General features: G+C 36.3%; 1 protein-coding gene across 41 annotated transcripts in view; it reads left to right on the plus strand.

Annotated features, from left to right (window-relative positions):
- The window catches only part of gish (casein kinase I gish), a 36,251-nt gene that overhangs the window by 3,113 nt on the left and 5,264 nt on the right, over positions 1-27,874 (plus strand). For 14 of the 41 annotated variants that reach the window (XM_089265755.1, XM_089265754.1, XM_089265752.1 and 11 more), the window contains 9 exons: positions 16,748-16,950; positions 20,832-20,894; positions 21,128-21,238; positions 22,187-22,353; positions 25,393-25,507; positions 25,575-25,843; positions 26,274-26,444; positions 27,175-27,252; positions 27,698-27,778. In XM_089265755.1, the coding sequence (XP_089121881.1) occupies positions 16,748-16,950; positions 20,832-20,894; positions 21,128-21,238; positions 22,187-22,353; positions 25,393-25,507; positions 25,575-25,843; positions 26,274-26,444; positions 27,175-27,252; positions 27,698-27,778 (1,258 nt within the window). The other 27 variants (XM_089265761.1, XM_089265769.1, XM_089265770.1 and 24 more) reach the window with 17 other exon arrangements.

The following is a 27,874-nucleotide window of genomic DNA, read 5'->3' on the forward strand; positions in this document are numbered from 1 at the left end:
CATTTGCAGCAACAATTATTCTTTCAAATGACTTAAGAATACTTTCTTTCGTTGGTTCACTGATACTTGAAATCGAATACATATTTCTAGAATATATGAAAACAAGTCAGTAAATCAATTAATTTTTATTAACAAACCAAGGAGCATTGCCGAGTACGATCATGAGCAATATTTTGTCAATCTTTTGCGTGTTATCTCGAAACTCAAGTAACGCGAAAAAACGTTCATTATAATGATTTATATATGTCTGTACAATTCAATGCGTTGTTGTTATCAGGGCGGGCGCTGCAGTTGCTGAGAAAGTTGAAAATAACTTGAAATGTTTGGCGATTAGATAATTCAGGAAGAAAGTATATCAATCTGTTGAACGTCGAAATCGAATATGCCTTTTATGTATAGGGTATTTTTACAAAGAAGTTATATTTATGATATAGACTTTGATCAGCTAGTATTGGGAATATAGATTAGAAATCTGTTTGAATTAACAAATGTTTTCTGTTTATTATTAATTTTTCTTATTTGAAATGAAATGAAGATCCGACATTAATATAAATATGTATGTTATGTCACCAAGGCAGTGTATTATAGACCTAGGACTACTAGATAACTCAGTTAATTATCGAAGTCGTGTAAAAAAAAGCTTGGGCTGAAAAGCAAGGATGGTAGTATATAGATGGCTATAGGCTAGTAGATACTGGATAGATAGGATATAGTAATAGTAATACATATTTAGTGGAGTATGTAAATCTGTGGATGAGTTCACTGGAATTAATAAAATCATCAGATTAATTAATAATTATTATTAATCAGTTAAGTTTGCATATCCCATTAACGAATTCGCTTCGATGAAATATACATTTTAATAATTTGTATGTTGGATTTACAATAGATATTTCACACCACTATGAATTGAATATAATTATGATAAAAGCAAGGGAACAGGAACAGAAATTCTATAATCTTAAAGATAAACTGATTAGGAACTGAAATACTGCCAAAAACAACATCAACAAGCGAAAAGTGGCGATCGAATATAATAATAATACTAATAATAGAAGAAACTCTATTTATAAATGTTTGGCAATTCGTGACGTCGTCGCAGTTAGTTAGAAATTAGCTTACAACGTGAATTCAAGGCGAAGCACTAATTTTTTCATTGGCCAGCGAGAGCACGTTGCCAGAGCCACCTGTATTCACGGCGTACTCTTCTAAAAACGTACAAGTTTTGTGGAAGTATAAGTGTATAAGTGTGAGTTGTTGCTCTCTTTTCGGTTTTCCATTTAGTCACTGTGCGCCAATGCTCAGCGGCTTTTATCGATGGCCAAGAGAAAAAGTCCAACTATTTTTTGTATATTTACATATATGTACATATGTATATGTGTGGACTATGAATTTGTTGTTTTCTCTAACATTTTATTTTTAGCAAATCGCATTTCTATTTAAACTTTTGTATTTTATTCGATTCTGTTTTCGACATCGTTCCGTGTTTTTTTTTTCGTCTTGTGTATGTTTGAGCACTTATTGTAATGCGATTCCTTGGCAGACATTCGCTTGTTGAAGGCTTGAATGAAACGTCAGTTCATTCTATAGCGGGCGGGAGGAGGATGCGTGTGTCTTGTGAGGAAGCGGAAAGTTGAGTTCAAATACCCACCCACACATATATATTTAGATCTATATTTCCCTCTCGCTTTTGCTCTCTGAATATTTGTACAAATTTCAGTTGCTGCCGTTTCCTTTACCTTGTGCCGGGTCTATTGACATTTCTAGGTTGCTGTTTGCACTAGTTGTCCTCTTTTTGTTTACGGTTCGCCCCCATCTATTATTATATTTAATATTATTATTCTTATTACTATCTTCATTCTGCGTAAGCCTTGTTTGTAGTCTGCATTTCGAGGTGTACACAGAGAATATTTTCTTGTCGCTTTTCCCTGATAATATTATTTTGTTTCGGGCCTAGACTGGAAACTAATGTTTCTAATAACTAAGCCCAAACAATGAGACCTTGGGGTATAATTACTTTTGTAACTTTATGGCTTCAAGTGGCGGGAATAAAAACAAATTGTAGACATTCTGCCGTTCAGAGAAAGAACTTAAAATTATAAAGAAGTTTCTTTAAATTCTATTTAGATATTCCGATATTATTAAAAAGAGTTCAATTCCATTTCGATATTTTGATCTGACTCGGGGAAGATGTAAATAACTGTTTAGGCGATTAACGGGAATATATAATGGGAATGAATGAATATTCTAATCCAAGGTAAAGGCCGAATATTGAAGCTGATTAAAAGAATAGAATGAATATCGTAATTCAAGGTGAAAGCCCGAGCAACAAGGATAAAGTACATTGGAATAACTAGAGAATGTATTCTTATTTAATGAAAATATTATATTTGTGTGTCATATGAACAGCTGTTGCATTGTGAAATGCAAACACGAGAATAATAACATGTCAAACCCAATCAGCCAATAGCGTCAACTGTGTAAACGTAACGGACTATAGATATACATACCTATATGATATGTATATAGATATATCCATATATCTATAGCCGATGCCTGCAGCAGTCTAGAGACTAGCGTGATGTTCATAATTAATTGATTAAATATTGAAATACCGATCTAAAGTGATTTAACCTTCGATTGAAATTTCATGGGCTGCATACTGCATATATATGTTGTAATTATCGCATGTGTTCGGAGAGCCTGCTGGCGACTTGGACTTGGACTTGAGATTGACTTACCATAATCAAAAATAAAAAGAGAGTAAAATAGGGAGAGAGAGAGAGAGAGAGCAGAGATAACACTCAAGTTTGTATATATATATGTGAGTGGGATGTTGTATTAATTCAAATGAAATTTATGCTAAAAATAAAATTAATGCTAAAGTAAAACCAGTTGCTTCGCTGGCTGTTAATAATTAAGATCACGGCTCAAACAGCGAAAGATGAGCGCCAATCAAGCACAACAAATCCGGGGCGCAAATGACCCTAGACAAGGCCTGTCTGACGGCTGTGTGTGGGGTTCATTAAATTGAAATTGTTCTTGAACTCAACTTTGGCCGTCACAGCGCGAATGCCTTTTGGCAAGTGAATTACTTGATGCAGGAAACATGACGGAAAATCTGAGTAACGCCAGAGAGAGTGTAGAAGAGAAAAGAGAGCTGAAAACTTGACCAACTTGTTAGCGCTTCTAATGAGTCAACGGCCATGTCTGCGTCGTCGTCATGGCGGAACAAGTGCCAGACGATGATAAAGATGACGACGCAGTCCAAGGCAAATAGAGCGGCAGTGCCAGCTGCAAGGAGCATTTAAAACTTTTTCTAAAGTAGTTGGCATTTGCTTTGCACTTGAATTCTCCAACGCCGTCGAAAGAGAATTGCGAAATTGAGAATTACAAGTGCGGAGAGCCAAGCTATAAATTCGAAATTTTCGCCATTTTTTAATGAGTAAGGCGTGTTAGAGGCCTTAGAGCTGAAAGGTGTAGTAAAACTTTAGATAATTCAAGTCAATTACGTATATGCTTGGCGTATTTATTATACTATTATGAGAGTCGATAGTCAAATTAGCTCTACTTATCATATACTCATTACATCGTATCATAATTAATTCCATCCATTAGTAAATAAAGGCGTAAATACATATAGATTCGAACTTCATTTAAGATGATTAAATATATGTGGATATGACTTGATTTATGTACACTTTGCAGTAAAATATCACATGAAAGTTTTCTTAATAACCCAAAATAAGAGGCATGTGAGTTTTTTTATCAGTGTAATTGTTTGAAATATCTTTTCATTTAGTGTTAGTCATCGTCTCTAAATGATTCAAAGCATTAAAGATAAAGATTATTTTGAGGATTCGCGCATTTATCAGGAACTGTGATTTTATTGACATCTATGACATTACTCATGGGGGAAAACTTAATCTATTCACAAACAAACAAACAAGCAAACATATTGAGTGTCTGTTACAGTATGCTAATGCCGCTGTTAATCAACACTGGCTGGCTAACTGTCAGTGCCTCGTGGCGCCTCCAAGCAGCTGTCAGTAATGAACAGCTTATAACTGTCAGTCACTTGACATTGCCATTTGCCGCTTGCCATTCACAGCGAAGTGTCGTCTGTTAAACTGCTTATCACTGTAAAGGCTGTAAAGGATTTCTGTTGACTGCTCGTCGTGGGCGGTGCAATATACATGGGTATGTTAGGTTACAAATTTATACACTCTCCTATGAAAAAAATGTGGTTTTTAATATACTTATGATTCAATGCACGCTGAAGAAATCTTATAGTTTTTTTTTTTTAACCGGTATGAGTTATGAGCTAGGATTTTTTTTTAAATATATATATTTATAATTATTATGAAATTATTAGCATTCTTCTACCTTTCATGCAAAGTTATTTTAGTCAAAAATGAACTAAAACACTTGTTTTATGTTTCTTCCGTTTTTTAGACATGTATTGAAAATACAGTTCATTCATTTCGAGCTTTGGAAACAGTTGTAGTGAGCTTTGACATAAAATTCAAAAAAATAAATTTATAATGAACATAAAGTAAATTTTATAAGTGAACAAAATTGATTTGTTGGGGAACGAGTATCACAGGTAAAGTTTAAACGGATTTTTAACCCATTGGTATGTTAAGAAACGGTCTCGCTGCTCTAAAGAGTGGGGACGTCTAAGATCTTTCATTCATTGTGGCGGCTGGGGATGTAATTTTGTTTTCCTCCTAGTTCTTCCTCATACAAAGTCTAATTGCTTTTCAACAGAGGTATTTCCAATTTGATAGATAAGGACTTGCTAGTGTATTATTTGATTAACACGACAGAAATTTGATGACAATCTTATTTTGAGTCCCTATGCAACAATATTTGAATTTACTACTTACAATGCGATTATTTACTCGCATAGTTTTCCCATTTGAGTACGCATACGATTATTAAGTATTTTCAGCTGTGACAAACTTGAATGTCATTTACAGTCTCTTCAAGGGCTCGCGATATCAGTTTCCATGAGTCACAATCGCGATGCCTGCGTCGCTGGACTTTGGGCATTGTTGCTGCGCCTAGCCTCAGCATGCTCACAGCTGTACATGTGTGCATGTGTGAGTGTTTGTGTGTGCTACTGTTTTGTTGGCTGGTCGTTAAATCCCATCGATTTGTTTGACTGTCTCTTCACTATGCACCTTTTTCTCACATCGCCTCCTCGGCTTGTGTGTCGTCCCGTCCTGCTCGCGCCCATTGAGCTTTTCGCTTCAAGCATGACTGGCATCTAATTTAATTAGATGAAAATTTCACACTATTGGTTTTTCGTCATCTTCCTCTTCTCCTGCTTTGCTTCATCTACTGCTGCTGACGTCTCCGACGCCGATGCCGATGCCGGTGATTTAGTTCTGTCTGTTATGGAGATACACACATTATTTGTATATATTTGCCGCCTAAGAAGAAAGCTTTAATTATTATTAATCGTGCCAAGGTGTTTTCCAAATTGGCTTTTCCTTGAGTACCACCTACTGGCTGCTCAAGTAGTCCATTTCCACACACCAACACATTGATTTCCGTTTAATACAGTTTGCTTAAATTCTAGCGATTGCAACACACGAATGCACTTAGACCTCGTCTCTCTTCGCATACATATGTATGTACATAAATATGTGTATGTATGCATGATTATATGTAAATACCGCTATCTCTTTCTGGCCACATAACATCCCCATCGGTTCCTTATGTTTTGATTAAACATCAACATCTTATGGCCTTTAGCATGTTGTTTCTTCTGCTATTTCTTCATGCACCCACACAAATTATCAGACGTTTCAAAAGAGCGAACGAGTGACAGAGAGGTAGGAGAAAGAGAGAGAGAGAGAGAGACAGCGACATTGACAGCCGCTAACAGCTTAATGACGTCATTGGCGCATAATGTTTGATGGGTCACTTGTTTCGTTTCGTTTCTCTCGTTCCATCGTGCGAACGTTCGCCTTTCCATCGTTCCGCTGTCCGTCTGCGAGTCGTGTTTTCTTTTTATTTCTTTTTCACATTCACATTTTCTTTTTTTTTGCTAAATCCGCAATTTGTCCTTGTTTTTATGTGCCACAGCTGCTACTCACTTTGTTGGTCTGCCAGCCTACTTGCTCCGCTTTCGACCCGCTTACCCCGGGCCTTCTTTTGTTGAGTTTTCATCAGCATTTCAGCCTGATTATTGAAGCCACTTTCCGGCTGCCGCACGCAACTTTTGCCTTGCGCTGCGGTCTGTGTGGGACAGGTGGCAACTCTGTTATTGCCCGGCCTACACCACGCTACACTTACAGTTACTATTCTACTCTACTTGTTGTAGTTGCTGCTGGGATAGCGCAAAATTTAGGTTATCCCAACCCCACAATGCTATAAAAAAATACAAAAAATCATAAAAGTCGTACGAAAAGTTGTGGTTTATTATGTATGTTGTATGTGTGCTGGTTGTTGCCTGTTGGTTGGCAACAATGCGACACCGACCTGGATATTTGAATACCCTGAACGACTGCAAGGTATACTAGACGGTGCAGGCAATAGGAAATATCTGAGAATCAACGCAAAAATTCCATAAATACCCTAAATTCTATTGCCTGGACTAATGTCCAGGCGAGGTATGCCTATAAAGCTTAGTATTAGTAATAATAATGATTTTCATTTCACAGGCATTATTTTTGAATTTTTATCCCATTAAAAATAATTATATAACGTATGCGTATTTATGAACGTCTTACGCGACCCGCTTCAAATGTCGTTGAACTGCAAATCAAAATGTTAAAAATGCTCATTTCAAATTGTATCCATGTCATCAATGGGTTAAATAAAATACCATATGCCTCTGTTGCGGCTGGTCGTTGTTAAAAGTAACAGCGAACAGCTGGTCACATATCACAGTTAGGTATACATATATACATATCCATATGCATATGTATGTGTCAGTATATCTTTGTGTTGTGTGTGTATGTGCGAGGCCAAGGCACCTGCGCATGAGTCACTCAACTTCAGTTTAAATCTGCGAGCTCTCTGGTCACATTCAATTGCTTGGCAGATCTCTGCTGCCGGCTTTGCTGTATTTTATGCGCGTGTGTGTGTATATGTGTGCATTGTATTTTTGTACATGCTCGTGCATGTGTTTGACAGGTGCTTCTTGTATGTGTAACAAGTTTGTGATGTAGTTTTTGCTCTGACATATGTGCACACACATACATAATTATACATTTATATACAGATGTATGTATGTGTATGCACACAAATACGAGAACAACTATTTATCATTATCAATACTTCTGTCGTTTCGTTCTCTCGCACATTCACTGCGCTCAAGTGTTGTGTGTATTCCTCCCCTACGACGCGACGACAGTAACGACAAGGGCAGCAACAGCAACAGCAACAGCAGCAGCAACAATAATTACATACTAATACAAAATGCTCATTTGCCGCATTTTAATTTTCACACGCTCACAAGCACAAGTGTTTCGTATCTGTGGCTGCGCCAGTGCCAGTGCCAGCAGCAGTAGCTGAACCTAGTTCTCTCCGTCTCTCTCTATCTCTGTCTTTTTGAGGTCTCTCGCTCGCTCACTCTCCCAAACGCTTCTCGCTCGTTGCTGTTTTCAGTTGTTCGCAGTTCGTACTCTCAGTTCGTTTTCGATCGTGCGCCGTAGCAGTTGTCATTTCTTTGCGGCCATTATCGGTGCTGTTAGCGTAAAAAAAAAGAACAAAAATAAAAAAAAAGCAAAAGCAAGTTGTTTTTGCAACGCTCACTCGCGCGGAGCGCTGCGGGTGTGCATACAAACAACAACAACAACAAAGAAGTAGCACTAGCAACACTAGCATAAGCATACGCATGGAGGAAATTCTGTATGCCGTTGCATGCGTGGCTAAGTGAGTGTATGTGTGGGTGTTTACACATGCATGCACGCGCATACAAATGAATTATGTGAATGTGTGCGTGTATGTGTTAATCACTTTATCGTTGTGATGTTTTTGTTAATTTGTGTTTGCTCCAGTTTGCTGTCTGTCACATTTTCCAAAGTTGTTAGTTTATGCACACAGAAAAAGAATACATATTGTCTGATAATTGTGTTGAGTTTGTTTTGTGTTTGAAGTTTGCACTCAATAGTATGCACCTGAACAGCACTGTGACTCTCAAACTGTAAAAACTTATCTTGACTGTCGTTTCTGTCTCGTTGCTGCCTACTCTGTTAATGAGTCGCTCTCTCACTCACACCCAGAATGGAGATACTCTCTGTGTGTTTGTGTGTATGTGTGACTGTGTATATCTATTTTCTGATTTGAGTCAGCTGTCTTTTTGCCCCTGTGCTTTATATCTTCTGCACAACTTTAACGAGTTTTAAGAGTGTTATTCTTAGCTTGCCATCTTGCTCACTCGCCCGCTAGCTCAAGCAGCGCAGCGCACTTCTTGCACATTTGTTTATTGTTGATGCTGCTGCTGGAGTTGTTATTGCTGTTGTTGTTTTTCTTTCGGCGCGGTGTGTACACCGGCAACACGAAACTGGTTTTTCGAGTTATTTATGACTTTTTCTACAATTTATATTTTGCCTGTGCTATGCCTGCTTTTTCGGTCTCTGTATCTCTTCTTTGTCCCCACATGTACAAGATATACGTATATAAACACATAAGTGGTCCTCAGACATTTGACCTGCAAAAACAGCTAAGAGACACAACAGTTGGGGGCGCCTCCGCTTCATTAATTTCATAATGTGGCGAAAGTTGCATCTCGAATTGCAACATCTGATATTTGAGCGGGGGTACAGGCTCACTCTGGTTCACTTACACACACACACGGGGCTATGCAGACGCAAAGCGCAGCGGATATGACAAATTACAAAAAAAAAAAAAAAAAAAAAAAAAAGCAACTATACGCAATTTTACATATTCCACTCAAACTCCCAGCACTCGACAACGACAACTTAACACACTCAGTGTGCTGACTGTAGTTGAGCTTTAATTGTCGAGCGACCGACAGGCAAACAGACAGAGATGGAGAGAGACAGCAGCAAACACAAAAACAAAAGCAAAGGCAACAAAAATTAGTGGAGACTACTGCTGCCATTGTTGTTGTAGACTTTAGTGTATATTGTGTAAAATAGAAAGCGCGTTGGTGTTAAATAATCGACGGATGCAAAAAATAATAATAATAACAATAATAATAAAATAATACAATTAATGAATACAATATAAAGGAAAAAAGTTTGGCGAAAAGTGAAGTGTTTTCTGTGCGAAAAATGAAAATAGTTTTAATCATTAATAAAGAATTAAATCCAAAGAGAAAGAAAGTAATAAGTAATTATATTTTTCAATTAATAGAAAATGCCAAAAAATAATGAAGTGCATGTGCAGTCTGCATATTGAATGATAAAACAAGTTGCAATAACAATTAAGCAATTAAAAAAACAAGTTTCAATTAAAAAAAAAAAAAGTACAACATCTGCAACGCGCAGCAACAGACGCTGCCAATCAACGAGCTCGCGAGTGAACGGCCGCACCAGCAGCAGCAGCAACAGCAGAAGCAGAGGAGCCAAAGAAACAGCTGTGCTTACAGTTTGACAATCAACATTAGCTCTGCGCTGCTCCCCCGCATCGATTTCGGCGTGAACACATGAGACCACAGCGGCGTTCACTGAGCGCGTAAAAGAGAGCGAAGCAGAATTAAAAGCGCCGTTAAACGGAGTTTGCCGGGTTAGTGTAACTTGTCTACACACATGCATACATATGTAGGTATGTGTGCATATGTTGTTGAACGTGCATGCTTGCTTGTGTATGTATGTAAATGGATGCGTTCGCATTTCAAACTGTAAATTTGAAGCTGGTAGTGTTACCAGACTCCCAACATTTTTTCTGCCATCAACAAAAGATAAAAATAAAAAACTTTGACCTCCAAGCTGCAAGATGAGACACGCACACATTTGCCTGTGAATGCATATGGCTGTATGTGTTTGTGTGTGTATATTTACTTCCACACTCGAAAAAGTATTGTGGCCGCCAATGCACGTGAGGCTTTTCAATGCCGTCAGTTAAGGGGAACGGGCAAGTGGGCGCGGGCAGCGGTATTGCCGTCCTTCCTCAAGCGGAAGGAAGGAATCGCAAAAGTAGAACGAGAAGCTTTATCGGAGGCGGTGGGGGCAGGGATGATGGCATATTGCAATGCTAACGAGCGAGAAGGTTGTCTATGCAGGAAGAAGACACTAGAGAACAAATTACAGACAATTTATATATGTATGTATGTACGTATGTGTAGCTGTACATACATATGTATGTGTATGTGTAGAAATGTGTGTATAATTGGCTTGGTGGGCGTTTTCGCTATTCTGCTGATAAAGTTTGACCTCTAAAGCTCATTTACATAGATTTTAGCTCTTGCACGTGTGCGAATTGCGAACTAAACTAATTAAGTAGCCAACTGCCTGGCCCCCTAAACAACACACACATATATATATATATATAGAAGTGCTTACACACACACACACATATAGATCCATGCAAAGTAAGTGCATAGAGAGATGCATAGTCAATGTTAATCTAGCATGCAAAGGTCAATCGGCCATTGAGACACCGTTCAAACATGCCAGCACACTTACACTCACTCATATACACAGCTGTAGTCGTCAGTGGGGCGTCTGCAGCTATTTCTGCTGCTGCTGCTGCTGCTGTTCCCTCTCATTCGTTGCTATTTCTTTTTACCGGCGCTCTTTTTAGCGTTCTCCACTCGTTCTCCGTCATTTTGACTCTCGCTATTGTTTGTCTGTCAGCGATGTCGCGGCCCCTAATCAACGCGCCCTTATCTAGCCAATTTGTTTTTTTTTTTTCGGGCTGTGTGTGTTTGTGTGTACTGCAGCTTCGTCAATGGTCGGCGTGAGCGTGTGTGTGTGCATGAGAGATTGTCTTTGAGTGCGTGTGTGAGTTCTTTGCTTATCATTTTGCTCAGCTTGTTGTCTTTGAACATGTTGGAGGAGGGCTCTGTGGGGGCGCAACCGGCTGTTCATTTATGTTATGTGAATCAAAACGTTGTCATTATAGTTGTTGTTGTTGTTGTTACCGTTGTTGCTTAGGCGTTCGCTATTGCTACGCTTGTTATTTACTGCTGTGCTTTATTCAGTTCGTTTCTCGCATTATTTTATTTTTATTCTTTATTCAACGTCAAATGCCATTGGAAGTGGATATTGACATGTGTGCCGCAATTCGATTACAAACAGCAACAACAAGTCGAAGAAAAGACAATAATATGCATAAGCAATAAAACCAATAACAATGCGCATTGTTGGCAGTTTGTCAATAGAATCGAATTATGAACATTCTATTCTATTCATTTCGAAAAAAAAAAAAACAACTTTATTTCTAATTTTAAATACAAATGCGAATGAGATTTGCATTTCAAATGCTTGAGGAGTGTTCACTGTAAGCCTTTCTGCTGGCCATTTGATATTCATTGGAGATTCGAGTTCCATTCAAAATAAAATAGAAAAGAACTGAACTAAAAAACTTTGCAATTGATGGCCTTTCTATTTGTGTGCAGCAGCGCCAGATAAAAAGCGGCCCCAAGCCGGAAGGATATAAATAATTGGCAAAAGTTCAGTTCACTGCTTCCGGTTCGTCGTTGATAATGAACTCTTCAATATGTGATTTATCAATGAAATACACATACATTCTCAAAATAATTGTAATTGACTTATCTAAGCTAAGCAATTTATCAAAGTAGATTTGATATTGTTATCACATATAGAAGTGTGTAATAGCAGCAGCAGCAGCAAGAAGGTCTGGGAGATTCCAATAATGTTTTTGCATTTTGTTTTCGCCATGATTTATATTCAATTGCTGTCGGACAATTAAAATGAAATTGATTTGTGTCTAAAAATAGCAACAACGCAATTGCTATGCACAGGCGAAAATAAGTAAATAAACAAGAAAGTAACTAAATAAAATGAATAAAAGACGCAAACACGTCACAGTTCGAATCTATTTGGGATAAGGCGAACGAGACAACGAATAGTTGATAAGGCAATCAGCTTATCACTTGTTTTATTTATCAAGTATTCCTTGTGCATGTATGTAAATGCACATACAATGTTAATACACATATATATGCATATACATACATACATTTTATTTGTATGCGTTACTAGCAACAGTTCTTTTCGATTATGCTTTATTTTCTTGTTTACTTTTAAGCTCCCATTTATTGTTGTCGTCGTTTTTTGGGCTGTGGTTTTTTTTTTGCTACTATATATTATATAATCGTTGCCGCTAAACAGATTTTTGTAAGGTTTCTGGTCTAAGTTTTGCTTAATTAAATTGACAAATTGAGTTGAAATGCGAGACAGATTTGGACTCACAGTTTGACAAGCATTGGTGGTCAATAGCAAAATCGATAATTTGATAAATTATGCAAATTGCTTTGGCTAATGCTAAAAACTTTTCAATTGGTGTTATTGCTATTGTTGTTGTTGTTGTTGTTGTCGCTGCTAAGTGGTGACACCCGTTTTGTCAAGTTTCACTGGGGATTTTCCGCCTATTATGACGAATTTCCAAACTCAATTTAAATCGCGCCGCCTCGTTAACTTCTCTTTCCATTTTTGCTTTAAGTTCAATTTTTGTCCAATTTGCGCTTGGCTCTCACCTGTACCTGTGTGTGTGTGTGTGTGTGTGTGTGTGGAAAACCACATTTCCATGAAAGAGTTTATTTTTAGCCATTGGCTTATTTTTAATTAAATATCGATTTTATTCTAAAATTGCTCTACATAGATTTCCTTTTACTCTGACAGAATGTTATACTGTTGTATGCGAATTATGTTTCTAATAGCTCACAGTAAAAAGGTTTATAAAAGGTAGATATATATAGAAGTTAAATATATTAATTTGTAGTTATATATTTTGATTTTATTTCCAAAAGGAATGAAAGCTTATTTTTTTTTTGGCTTATTGGCAATCGAATTAGCCGCGCCTAATTGTAAAATTTGTACTTTTTCCCTTTTTCAGGGCATAATAACAAAGTCTCAACAAAGTATCCTGCAGTCGGTAGTGCCCGACTGCAATTTCTCTCTCACTTGTTGCAAATTTATTTAGGGTTTTTCCTTGTTTTATTAAACGGAAGTTCACTTATTTCTGAATGTTACTGAACGGTGTTTTATTTATTTCCAAAATGACTTGGGAGAGCTATATACATATATTCTGTATTATATATCGGCAGGAATTTAATGTGCTTGACTAAAATTAAATATTTTGAGTACATAATAAAAAAGAGAGTTGTTTTTAATATAAAATAATATATGATATTTAAAATATCAACCTTATTCATAAGAAAAAATTTATTGATCAACGTTTTTAATGGAAATCTTTAGTTTGTAATTAAAATCTTTTTATTGAATACTAAAAATATTATAATTTAAATATTTTGTGAGATTCAAATGCCCAAATAATCTTTTATGATTGATTTTGTTTAACTCATGACTTGATAAAGCTAACTTATTTTTTCGATCACAAAGAACAGTTAGTTAACTCTGTGTGTGAGTGGGAGGGGTTGGTTTTGTTGTTTCCTTCGGCTAACAGCCAACAACCGGTCAACGATAGCCGGGCCAGCTGTGCGATTGTCCCGAATCCAACTGGGAGCCTTTTCCTAGCATTTAATTCATAAAACGAATGCTGGGCAATTTAAGAACAAAGCCAAAGAGAAAGAAAGAGTGTGTGTGAGAGAGAGACAGAGAGTGAGAGAGAGGGCAAGAACTCGTTTGTGAAGAGCTAAAAAATAAATAATAAGTAAAGTGAAGTGAAGCGAACGACCCGAAAATACTGTGAAAACTCAACTGTTGTGGAGCTTGCTGTGAAGTTCGTTGCGACGATCGATCGATGGATTGGTTTGAACCAGTTTTCGCTGCAGGATATTAAGCCATAAAACCAGGCAGGCCGCAGCCGACAAACCGACCAACCAACCAACCAACCGAGCAAGCAAGCAAGCAGCCAACACATCAGCGACAAAGAGGCACAAAACTGGTTTCTCTTTGCAGTTTGAGCTTGAGTTTCGATTCGATTTAGTCCATTGCCTTCCCACTACCCACTTCAGCAGCCCACTTTACGCCCCTTGCCCTCTACACACACACACACACACACACACACACACATATATATATATATACGCACACGCATGCAGAGCAACAGCAATTTGCAGAAAGTTGGCTGTTACTGCCCTGGGCTTAATTGTTATCGGCGGTTTATACTCTTTTTCCTTAACAGTAGTGCTTAACGGTACAATTATCGATGTTTTGGATTTTATATAGTTCTATGTGTGCATGTGTGTGTCGGGGCACTGATATGACTGTAAACTGATACCGAATAAAGAAATTTATAGTTAAATATACAAACATGCATAGGAATATGATTTATCAATTTTATTTTGCTTTTATTTTTAAATTCATATTTTATTTTATTTATTTATTTTTTGTATCTGTCCTAAGTTAAACAATAAGCATAAAGAGATATTTATATTTCGATTCATGACAATCTAAGAAACAAGTTTTTGATGTAGGAATTATGTACATTTATAAGAAATTTGTATAATTTATATTATAATTATATATATATGTATATATACATATATACATAAAAAATATTATGAAAAAAATAGTACAAGGAATTTAAATTAAATTTTCTTTTCATTTGCGCATTTTTTTTATCAAACGTAAAACTATATATGTATTGTTTATATCAATACAATAATTATAATTTACATTGATATAAACTTATATTTTAGATATTAATATATTTCTTTCATCTATCGCAAATTCCTCGCATAGAGGGATTTAATGTTTACTCAAAGGAATTCAAATATTTGAGCTCAAAGCGCGATATTTTTTTACGTCATTTGTTTTTAATAATACAAATAAATAAATTAATTATATGTAGCCTCAACTTGTGCATGGTATACATATATCGATAGAGCCTTGGCATTTTGCTCAGGGGGTAACTCAAGATAAACGACACTTGCCGAAGGAAACTGCGTCAACCTTAGTCAGGCATGGCATTGGGTTTCCCTTGAGATGCCCATTGCCGCCGTGACTCGGTGCGTTGCACGATGTGGCAGATGTTGCAATCATTTGAATGATTGACCTGACATTGAACTAGATTTGCAACAGCAGATTTTCCACGCCATGCCACGCCCAAAGACGCTAAGCACATTGTGAGTGCCAAGCAAGCAGCACAGCATAAAAGGCTTTTGTCTTAATCAAATACACACATACATATACATGTTGTATGCGTGTGTATGTGTGGGCATGTATGTAATTCATTGTGCCCATAATATTTCTGAAAGCCCAGCTGACGCGCTCAACGAATGAGTCACCCAAATTGGTTCCGCGCGGGCGGCCACATTATATGACCAAAGGGGGGAAGAGTTGGAGTCGTCGTAGTCGTAGTCGCAGTCGCAGTCGCAGTCGCGTATCTATGATTGGCTGCGGGTTGTCTGTGGCTCGCTTTGTTGTGGTTATTGCGAAATGCAAGCGAAAACTTTTGTGTCATTGTCCTTTGCCACGCCAAGCTAGTTTTCAAGATACTCTCTCTTGTGGGCTAAGCAGTCCTCTGCATTGCTCAATTGATTGGATTGAAAAGCGATTTTATTCAATAGCAATTAGATTATTTTTTTGGTATACCCTGAACCCATTAAAAATGCGAAATAAGAGTAGAATTTATGCAGGAAAACCTACAGCAGGAGGCGTGGCAGAACCCATAAAGTACATACATCCTTGATTAAGACGACGAAGTGAGTCCATTAAGCCATGTCTAGGCAGGCAGAAGTTGTGCTCTTAAAATTTTAAATATCTATCATACGAAGTACGAGTTTTTTTTTGTTTTCCCTTTCCTTTATAAAAATGAAGAATTAGTTATTAAATACGAATTTCATTATAATATTACAGTTGAAGAGTTACAAATTTACATTTAATAAATACAATTATTAATTATTATCAAATGTATATCTCATAGTTGTATTCAAATTCTTTTAGTTTTCGACATTCTATGCTAATCGAGTTAGCATTGAGATGTGAGAGTATTTCACATTCGATCACTACTAGCCGCAGAAGCGTTTCGACCAACTTGTTCTTGAACTGTTGTAATCCTCGATATAAGTTGGGCACATTTTGTATTCGTAGTCGGCCACAAGAGAATTTTAAATGATCTTTTCGAGATCCCAAAGCTGTTTAAGGAAACTAGTTGACATTTCTAAAAACACCCCCACCAAATAAAAAAAACTAAAAATATTAAAAAAAAAAAAGTATATTTATAAAATATACGGTGCTTTGCTTTTGTCGTCTCTCAAAATTGAATGTATCGTACACCAAAAAAAAAACCCCAGTACGTACATCACAATTCAAACACAACAAATACAACAAATCATCAGCCGAAAGAGCGCCAGTTACTCGCGAGAATCGCGGCTGTGGTCTCTATATATCAACTCATTGTTTACGTTCGTTCGATTAGATAGTTTTGTTAATTATTGTTTCTGGTTTGGTGAGACTTGGAATTAATGGCGCCCAAGTTGATTGAAAAGTTTAAAACCTATCTCAGGTTGTGTTGCAAGCACATACACACTCGCACATCAAATACACACACACACACGCATACACAAACACCCACACATACCATAAATTGATACATCAATATATATATATATCTAATCAATGTCATCTCTATCTCTCTCTCTCTTTGCCTCTCTTTCCCTTTCTTATCTTTGCAGTGGCGGCGGTCCACAGACAACAACTGCCGGTCCATCCGCTGGTAATGTAGCAAATGCTACCATTGCCGGTGGTAAGAGCACAAGCAATAACATGTATTCCACCCGCCAATCTGTAAGCACCACAACCGGTGTGCTCATGGTCGGACCAAATTTTCGTGTCGGTAAAAAAATTGGCTGTGGTAACTTTGGCGAATTGCGTTTAGGTAAGTTCATTCATTGAATTTTATATATCGTAAGCTACTAAATTTGTAATGAGAATGGGGAATATGAAAGCGTTGCCAGGGAGGAGGAGGGGCTCACATTGGAAAGTTTGTAAATGTATTGAAATTTAGTTGCAATAGTTCTGATCCCGCATATAAACAATATTTGGGTTGTGAGTGAAGTTTTCGAAACTCTAGGGTCTTTGGTTTATAGCCTTAGGAAAGGGAGATCTTCTATTCCAAAGGCTAATTGTCATGAAATACTGCGTGTGGGTGTCTGTGTGTATATATTCTTGAGACAGGAATCCTAATTGAACATGTTAGTTGATCTGCTTTATAGGGTTACTTTAACTCGGATTTCGTTTGAAAGAGTAAAGAAACTGTAATTCTAAGAGATATCGGAAAGAGATAAAGAGATAAAGGAAAATCATTCGTTTCGTTGACAACCTTAGCATCATTTGAATATGCCTGGTAGTTCTCGAAGTGCCTAAACTATTTCACTTAAAGTAGGCGTAGTCCTAGTTGGAATTGGCTAACGATAACAGCAATTGGTTATAAACAAAGATTTAATTTATTCAAGTGGATCATGATGAATTAATTAGCTGTGCATAAAAAAAAGTATCTGTTGAAAGAGTAAAGAAGAAGAAATGAAAGAAATAATAAACGAAGTCTATATATTATAAGATATACATATATTATATCTGAATATGCTAGGATTTCTTAAAAGGTTCAGTATTACTTCTAATAGTAGGGATAAGCCTAAGTATAATTATAAAAGCTAGAATTACATCAACTTGTTGAGGGTCTCTAGATAGAATTAAAACAAAATAATATGCGATGAATAACTGCCACCTGAGAATCGCATTGAAGCGACTTCAAAGCGTATACCTCAACAAAGAGAAGTTGGCCACAAGCTAAAAGCCAACTTTCACAGTCAGTGGGTCAACATAACAGTATCTTTATGAGCTTATCAGAAGTGTATCTGAATCAAGTCTTACATCATTAGTCGCCCCTCTTACACCAAGAAGTTGGCTGATTGCGAGAGACGCGCGTCTCATAACTGTAAAGAAGTTGTAAATTACGCTTACGACTCGACTCGACTCGACTCGACTCGACTCGAAAGTTATTTTGTTCTCTCGCTGTGCGCTTTAACGCCCACAAGTTTTCATTTATCATTTTTGTTTTCTATTCGTTAAAGCTTTTGGCAGGCGACACGACGCGTTGTTGGCTTCGAGTACTTTTGTATAGCCATCTTTGTTGCGACTTCCTTTGCATGTGCATTCCTTTTCATGGCTGCCAACAGTACAGCAGAGGGAGAGAGATAGAGAGGGGGGAAGGTGGGCAACAACAACTGGGGAAACCACAATGAGGTTTTTTTTTTTTTTTTTTTTTTTCGTTTTTGCAAAATACAAAATAAAATGCCATTCCATTTTGCCATCTGTTTTGTTGTCCCAGTCGTCGTCGTCGTCGTCGTCGCTGTCGCCGTTGTTGTTGTTGTTGTTGCTGTTGGCATCGCCACTTTTGCTTTGTTTGCTAAATGCGCTTTTATAAAATTGTGTTTTTCTTGCTGCTACTTCGTTTGGTTTTTACCTCTCCTTCTGCTTCTTTTACTTTTGTGGGCTTGCCACTTCCCTTTGTGCATTTGCATACATCTGTTGCGACTGTTGCTGTTCGTTATTGCCAACAGGTAGCCAGCCGTCGTCGTCGTCGTCCAGTGCTGCTTAAACTGTTAAGCAGCTATAGTCGCGCGTCGCTTTGAATGACAACTAATTGCATCCGCCCCAACATTCTATCTCCCAGTTTGCTCATTTTTTTTTTGCTTACCTGTTCCTTCTCTCACGTTTTCTTTGTCTCTAGTGTCTGGCTAGGTATTATTCCCCAGCCAGGTGATCATTCAATGTCTTAAGCTCTGGTTTTTGCTCTTAACACATGTATATGCATATGCATGTGTGTGCTTGTGTATGAGTCACTCCACAGTTTAACAGGTAATGAACTGTGTGCATGTGTGCGTCTGTGTTTTCACATACATACATACAGTTGTCAGTTATTCAAACAAAGCTGTGTTTAATTAGCAATAAGGCAAATTTAGCTTTGCTGGGATTGCTGTTCTATCTCTAGAGCTTAGTCTAGTAGTATTACTGCTGCATAGGAGAATATACAGATATAGATATGATTCAAATGATTCACATTTGATTACATTATTCAAAAATTTACCCCAGAATAATTTACAGTCGTAATTAGATTATTTTAGGTTTACTTTAAGGCACGAGAATGCACAATTTCATTTGCTTTCATTTTATTCAGGGAACTACACATTCTAATTCAGAAATTAGCCAATAAATTTATTTAACAGCGTTCTGTTATCCAGCTGTTAATTAACATGGCATTCTCTACGAATTTAAACTTTTGCCAATTGTGTTCTTGCTTCGTTATAGCTTATGCTAGGGCATTGCATTATTATTTATTTTTATTTAATAGCCTTTACGAAATGCTATGAAATTGAGTTTAGTCCAATTATTATAATTGTGCCTCTATTAATTGTGGGAGAGTGTGTAAATCGTGTTGTTGTTTTTGGGTCAACTTTTGTTTATTTAGTTAATATTGTTGTATTTATTGTTCAAGAAAATGTGCCTTTGTTATGCTTCTAGATTTAATTTATGTGCGTGTTAGATTGTATGTATACACACACACACACACCACATTCACTGAAAATATAATGCATAATGTATTGTATGTGGCCTATACTCGTGTATATATTGAGTTAGGTCAGGAGAGCTTTAGCTACGCTTGAATAACAGCACGCTTCTAATTTAAGTTAAGTGGAATATAAAGCCGAAAAGCGGCCAGCTTTTATTGTTTCTATATAATTACCAAAGAAATTAGGAAATGTTAATCGTTGAGGTTTATAGTAGTAATATATTATAGACTGTGCTGAGAATAATTCTACAACTGTTTGTTAAATTTTCTTTTCGAATTTTAGTTTTAGAGAAAGTCTTATTTACTTTACTTTAGCTTTTCCATGAAAAATCAAAATTCTATTCGGAAACATATTGCATGAATTAATCAAAAATGCAATTTGTTTCGGTCAAATGGAGGCGACGCGATATTTACAGTTACAAATTGTTTTGTTTTTATTGTGAGTGGCATAAAGTATGAATCAAACAAAATGAAATTGGTAAACAACAAATTCATGGAAAGCAAGCATGGGGCGTGGCAGACCCAGACCAGACCGTTGGCTGTTGCTCCATATACAAATTTGCTTTGTTGTAATCAAAGTCATGCGGCTTTTCGCACACATGGCGGCTGTGTGTGTGTGTGTGTGTGTGAGTGTGAATGTGGGCGAGTGATGACTATAAATGTTGACAATGTTGTGGTGAGCGATAAGCTCTTCCCCCTTTACTTCGTAATCATTCATGACATAATTTCGCACCTAGCGGCCTTTTCCTTCATATATAACATTTTTATATGTATATTTCGTTTTGATTTATGCAATTAACTGAATACAAAAGATAAACGTGTATGCGAGTTAATTAATCAAATCGCTTTAGCTCGGAATAAAACCACGCAAACCGCAAAATCAGGCAATTAGTTTCCATTATTTATGATTTGAATTGGGCGCCGAAACAGAACCAGGAGCTAATATAGTATATTTGTATGAATCGCTGTTTAGATATAGGAATATAGAAACGTAAAACAGCAAATCTTTCAATCTACAACTACTATAATGATATACGATAACTATGTAAACGAAGAGTCAATTTTCAACTCTGAAAATAATGAGCGTGAGAGTAAATATAATCCGTTGGGATCTCGCATTTCCTGGGCTGGGAATTAGTTGGATCGTTTATCAATCGCATTTCAAATGGTATTCTCTTAATGGTCAGGTCGACGCATGTGTTGCTTTGGAGGTGCTTCTGGTGGTGGGCGTGGCGCTGATAATGTTACAGGTAGGCTAAGCGTCATCTGCATGAATGTTTGTTCCGCCCAGTTGCAGTTGTGCTCTTGAGCATGATGTTATGTATGTATGTGTGTGTGTCTGTCTGCCTATCTGCGTGTGCGTATGTGTGTGGGAGTCTCTTGGTTTTCGAGGCATGTAACGGGATTTTGGGACAGTTTTAAAAAACCATTTAATCACTTTAATTGAACAATTTGCTAATATTTCCTTCTCTTTCTTTTGCAGGAAAAAATCTTTACAACAATGAACATGTAGCAATAAAAATGGAGCCTATGAAGTCGAAGGCTCCACAACTACACTTAGAGTATAGGTTTTATAAGCTATTAGGATCACATGGTATGTTAAAATGTTTTTATTATATCTATTGAATACACATAATATGCCAACCTCTACTCCGTCCCGTAAAATTGACTAACAAAATAAACCATAAGGCCAGAAAAAAAAAAAAAAAAAAACAAAAAAACAATCATTTACAAAACATATATACTTTTCCATGCCCGTTTGTCGATTTATTGACAAATTGCTAACCCAATCCTACTTACTCCAACTACCACTCCAATAATACTATGTTTTGCACCGTTACCACCTTCGTTAGTCAAATAAGCTCGTAATTTCAATTCTATGCATAACACTTTGAATTTGAAGTGCTATAAGAATACACATAAGACTACATGAATAGATTTTCTCAAGCATATTTCGGAGGTCGGTGCGTGAATTAAATTACAAACAAAGAAGAAGAAAAAATATGAGAATAATTATGAAAATAATATATAAACAATGAATTCTATTGCATATTTTGGACACAGCTACGCTGTACAGCCATTATATTCTTCTGATTTTATACCCACCAACTTACTATATGCTGATTTCTCAACTCAACCTTATTAAACAATTCTTACGTTATTTTTTCGCCCGTTCTTTTTTCGTTGTTCTTACATATGTATATATGCATACATATACACACATATATAAATACATATATGTATGTAAATTGCTATGTTCCTTCATTCAACCATCAAAAACACCATCCACCAATGAACTCACGCTGTGAAATATGAAATTTGAAACTGATCTCGGTCCCGATCACGATTACGATCACGGTCCCGGCTGCGATATTAAATAAATCCCGTGTCAAAAATATAATCATCGTGCGACAACCAACCAACCAAACAACCAATCAACCAACACCAAATCAATCGGCTGATTTCTTTTGCATAAAACATTGTGATGGCATGGCACATACCCTGTAAAAACAAAAAACAAACCAATCCGATGCTCCTACAGCCGAAAACGCCCCAGAAGGCATACCACGCATTTATCACTTGGGCACTTGCGGTGGCCGTTATAATGCCATGGTTTTAGAGTTATTGGGATTATCATTAGAAGATCTCTTCAATATTTGCTCCCGTAAATTTTCACTTAAGACTGTATTGATGATAGCGAAACAACTTGTAAGTTTATTCAAAATGGAATGCGAACAAATTATACATTTCGTTAATGTTTGAGCGAATTGGCGCGGATTTCACATTTTCGCTTTTTCACATGGCCCGAATAATTTTGTTCGATGTGTAGTACAGTGCGTATAACAGTATGACTGACCGAGAGAGATACGCTGCGAGTGTGAAGTCCGTCGCCTATTTCGCTGAAACTGTTCTACACTTTATTTAATTTCGATTTAAAAAACAACATTATTAAGCAAAGTGTCTCAACGGCTAAATGTTTCATGTTAGCAACTCGATTTATTTATTGTTTCAAATTCGACTGCAAAAACACACAATGAACGTTAGTGTCAACATTTTAGTTTATGTAGTGGAACTGAACGAACTGAATATACCTCTGTCGTCGTAGCTTACAAATAATACAGAACTTTTCCGTTATTTTTTTGTTCCTTATTCCTTGGGTTGTAGCTCATTTAAAAACCAAATTCAAATCAAATAAAATCACCAATTAAATTATAAAGCATGTAAACTAAGAGTCGTTATAGGCAAAACTACTTACAATGTTCCTATGTAAATAATAAAGAACAACTTTCTTTCTTTGTATATCGAAAAAAAAAAAAAAAAACAAGTATTGCGAAAGCAGTTGATTAACCACAGTTCCTCGTTAGTTGCCTAAGTTTTTCTCTCTTGATTTCAATTAATGACAAACTTTTTGTATGTGCCTCTCTCTGATTATACTTATTTTAACCAATTTACTAACACAGCTCCAAGATCAAATAAAAATAAAAATATATATACTTTGCTAAAGTGGTAATCCAACAGAAACAACAAACACTCAATTTATCATGGGCTAGAGCCCAGAGCCTACACTGTTATAACTGTTATACACTCAACTCTCTACACCTAAGTTAAGCTTAAGATGTGGCCTATATATGCAGTTACTATAGCTATAAGTTGAATGCAGGCACTGTGATAACCACGTAACGATATAACTGTATAACTGTTATAAACGTAGTCTGGATTTGCTATCCAGAATAATGCTGCAGCAATTTTATAAATTTTGAATGATGACAGGGTCGTTTCATAGGCTTCCTCGTTATATGCTTCGAGAATCTCTATTATTGTTGTTCTTGTTGTTTTTAGCACAGACTTTCCTAAAAAATAATAATAATAATAAATTTTAAATAATCAAAAATTCCCAAAGTGATGAAGCAGTAATTTATAAAAGGTGGTAATAAAACGTAGACGCGCTAAACTAACCTCAAAGAGTCATAAATCTCACTGTCGTTCGCTCGCTCGTTCTCCCTTTCACTTTCTCTATCTATCTCTTTGAAATCTCATGTTCTTCCCGGTGCTCCCCTCTCTCTCTCTCTCTCTCTCTGTCTCAAAAAAAGCTGGAAATAAAAAAATATATATTTAAAATAATTTTTTGTCCTCACTCTCCTCTCTTTTTTTCTCTCTCTCTCTCTCCCTTTCTCTATATTCTTATATTTGTCGATTTCTTGCATAAAACAACAACAACAACAAACGATCAATCAACGTGTTTCCCCAAAAACTACTACGTTACTTCTGTGCGCTGCCCAACACTGAAAACTAAAAAAAAAAAAAAAAAAAAAAAAAAAAACAAAAACCACAAAATGTAATTTTTAAAAATCGCTTTTTATCTACACCCACCCACCCACACTTTGAAAATTTCCGAAATTTTTGTTGGCCTGTAGCAGAGGGTGTACCAGAAGTATATTACTTCGGCCCATGCGGCAAGTACAATGCTCTTGTTATGGAATTGCTTGGTCCATCACTCGAAGATTTGTTCGATATTTGCGGCAGACGTTTCACTTTGAAGAGCGTACTACTGATAGCTATACAATTAGTAAGTACAACCAATACCACAAATCACAAAAAAAATAAAGAAAAAAAATTATGAAAAAAAAAAGAAAGATAGCAAAACGTAATTTTTTTTATTCGAGCACGCGCATTTCTCAGTACATTTCACATATTCGTTCACGTACACAACACTGGTAGCAGCTAAGCCAACAATTAACCAACACTGGCCACGCAAGCGCAAGATTTCACACACATTTAAATATATGACTAAATATATATTACCCGACAATCCGATCCGACTCTTGTTGAATGCGACTGTTTGTGTAGGTGTGTGTGTGTGAGTGTGTCTGTGTGCTTGGGAGAGAGTATCTGTAGGGCCTGCTTGGGTGAATTCTTATTAAGTTAATCAATTTTAATTTAACTGCGACATTTAATTGTATTTTAATTTGATTTTGCTTACTAACAACAACAACAACAACAAGAAAAGGATGCTTTTTATATTGATTTGAATCTTATTCGTCCTCCCACCTGAACTTATCTTTTTACCTCATTTGTAGACAATAACTGGTTAAGGCTTTTTACGCAAGTAGCTCTTAAGTTCTTAACGTTTCAGTTTAGCATTAATCACAATGCATTCCAATGCCATAAACATTTTAATGCCGCTTCTTACCCAGCATATTCTTCAATATTTACAATTTAGTTGTTAACTGCCAACGTTCATTGTAATAAAAAAAATAAAATAAATACAAAACAAAACAAAACCAATCAGTTCATAATATTCAAAATAAATCAAAATAATAATAATAAGTAATTGCATGTGCATTTATTATGTAGTTGACATAGAAATACTCTATTTTTTTATTATTTTGCATTTAAAGCGCGTTCGCATTAATTTTTAATTTCAAGATATTTCAAGAAAAATCGAAATCGAATCAATTTCAGTTATCAGAAAACTGTTGCCATCAAAAATAAAACCAACAACAACAAAACTTCAGCTAGTTGAGACACTACAAATCAGATTGACATTAAATATAATTCAATATTCATTTACACATTTCATCAGTCTGTCAATGAGTCAAAGAAAACTCAATTGAATGAATTCTAAATGAACTTGTCACGATTTGCTCCTTGGCAGACTGAACGTGTTAGAGCTCCCACCTATAGCCGAGCGCATACTAATTGAATCTTGTTTTCTTTCACCAATTACTCAACTAAACACAAACACAGCTCCACCGGATCGAATATGTTCATAGTCGGCACTTAATTTATAGAGATGTAAAACCAGAGAATTTTCTCATTGGCAGAACATCAACAAAACGTGAAAAAATTATACATATAATTGGTAAGTGATATTATTGAAAGTAAGTGAATCCAAGTTTTAATCTATTGCTTTTAATTATTTTCAATAGATTTCGGTTTGGCCAAAGAATATATTGATTTAGATACAAATAGACATATACCATATCGGGAGCATAAATCCCTGACGGGCACCGCTCGCTATATGTCGATTAACACGCATATGGGGCGCGAGCAGTCGAGGCGCGACGATCTGGAGGCTCTGGGTCATATGTTTATGTACTTCTTAAGAGGATCACTGCCCTGGCAAGGCCTTAAGGCTGATACACTCAAAGAGAGATATCAAAAAATCGGTGATACAAAACGTGCAACACCTATAGAGGTGAGAGAGGAGGACTATTGCATTTCAGCTTCTGAATTCTGTTTATGAGCCAATGATAAATATACCGATTCAGCAGATCAAAATACGTACAAAACAACTTTAAAGATATGAATCCATAGAGTAACAGTAATAATAGAAATATAATTATTGAAAATTCTTTGCAATCAATGTAAACTAGAGTCCTAGTAGAATTCATTCATCCAGTAAACCATAAGTCAAATCAAGAATATTTTATGTTCCTTAAACATACTCAAAATCTAGAATATTTAGATGGAATATTGTCGATATTTTATTGATGAAGACATATTTAGGCTATTCATACAAAAATCTGAGATGACTTTCCTCAGTTCAAAGGCCTTTCAGAATTCAGAAGCAGAAAATGATCAACATATCTCTTAAGATATACTAATTACAACTCTATATTATGCAGGTACTTTGTGACGGCCACCCTGAAGAGTTTGCAACATACTTGCGTTATGTGCGGCGGTTAGATTTTTTCGAAACACCCGACTATGATTTTCTGCGAAGACTGTTTCAAGACTTATTCGAACGTAAGGGCTATACCGACGAGGGCGAATTTGACTGGACAGGGAAAACCATGGTGGGTAGCAAGTTGAAATTTATTACCGATTAACAATGATAATCACCCACGATCCATTATGAAAATATGCGCATATTTGAAATTGATATTCACATTTGCCATTTAACATCCATCTTCGAGCCGAATTCTAAACTCATCTAATTTATAGGAGACCTAAGCAAAGCAAGAATATATCCAGTATCTAACACTTGAGTAATGCGCCTCCTCATGTAACTCTAAAATAATCATTTTAAAATGGGCAACGCATGTTGAAGCCCATCTCCGCCCACCCCACCGGTAGAGTGTATAAAGTTGAAAAAAAAAAAATCAGTAATCAATAATAATATTTCGGATAGCATGCAAAAGAGCCAAAGATGCCCAAATACGATGCGATATAAAAACATCAAATGATTTCTGATTGAATATGGTGATGGGCCCAGATTGTTCAATTCAATTCGATTTCGATATTTGTTGCAGCGCGATGTTTATTTCTTTCAGTTCGTTTATGAATATATATTTTTATAAAGCGCCAATTACAAAATTAAATTAAAGAGAGACCGAACCTCACATCAATCAGTGATGAAAAAACCTCCCCCCCAAAAAAAAAGAAAACCAAAAATCAACCAAACATAAACTGTTTCATTTATTGCTTGTGAGCTTTTCTCTATGTTATTTGCAACTAAATTCGATAAAGAGCATTTCTTTCTGTGTGTGTTTGAACGCCTCGTGTTTATGCACTATCATTTCTAAGACCAAGGACCAGCTGGATCAAATGAAGGTTATTAAAAATGCGCCGCCATCGTATTTGGCCAAGAACAAATCCGATAAGGTATACTCGAATCAGTTCAGTTTTTGTGCCGATATTGCCAGTGAATCGATGTTATGCTGCCAGTTACTGCCATTATTGTTGCTTGTTCAGTGTTGGTAAACGCTTGTCGCAAGCTCACATTACGTATTGTTAAGCACTAGCATTAAGGCCTAATTGAACTAACTGTAATTGAAGCCATTCTAACAGCACTATTCTCTTTCTCTCTCTCTCTCTCTTTCTTCAAAATTCTGTCCTAATGATTGTCAACAACAACGAACACAAATAAACAAATCAACAAACAAAAAATAAATAATAAATAATAAATATAAATAAAATAATTATGTGTCTGCGTGTATCTGTGTCTAAAATAAATATATTTATATATCTACATATAAATATCAATCGAAAAACTAAATCGACCGCATCCATATATAATATATCATTGACCAATCAACCACGCCCACAGTCAACGCCCGTCGGATCTCTGCAAACTGGCCATGAAGTCATCATTTCACCAAATAAAGATCGTCATAATGTTACGGCTAAGGTAAAGTATTCTAATCTATCACTGACAATTTTCGTGAGAAACTTCTTTGTTATTTAACTTCTTTGTTTCTGTTCATTGTTTTTTGTTTTGTTTTTG

This window comes from Drosophila navojoa, chromosome 2, assembly GCF_054131105.1.
Source record: "Drosophila navojoa isolate 15081-1374.11 chromosome 2, UAZ_NAV_1.0, whole genome shotgun sequence".
Lineage (NCBI taxonomy): Eukaryota > Metazoa > Arthropoda > Insecta > Diptera > Drosophilidae > Drosophila > Drosophila navojoa.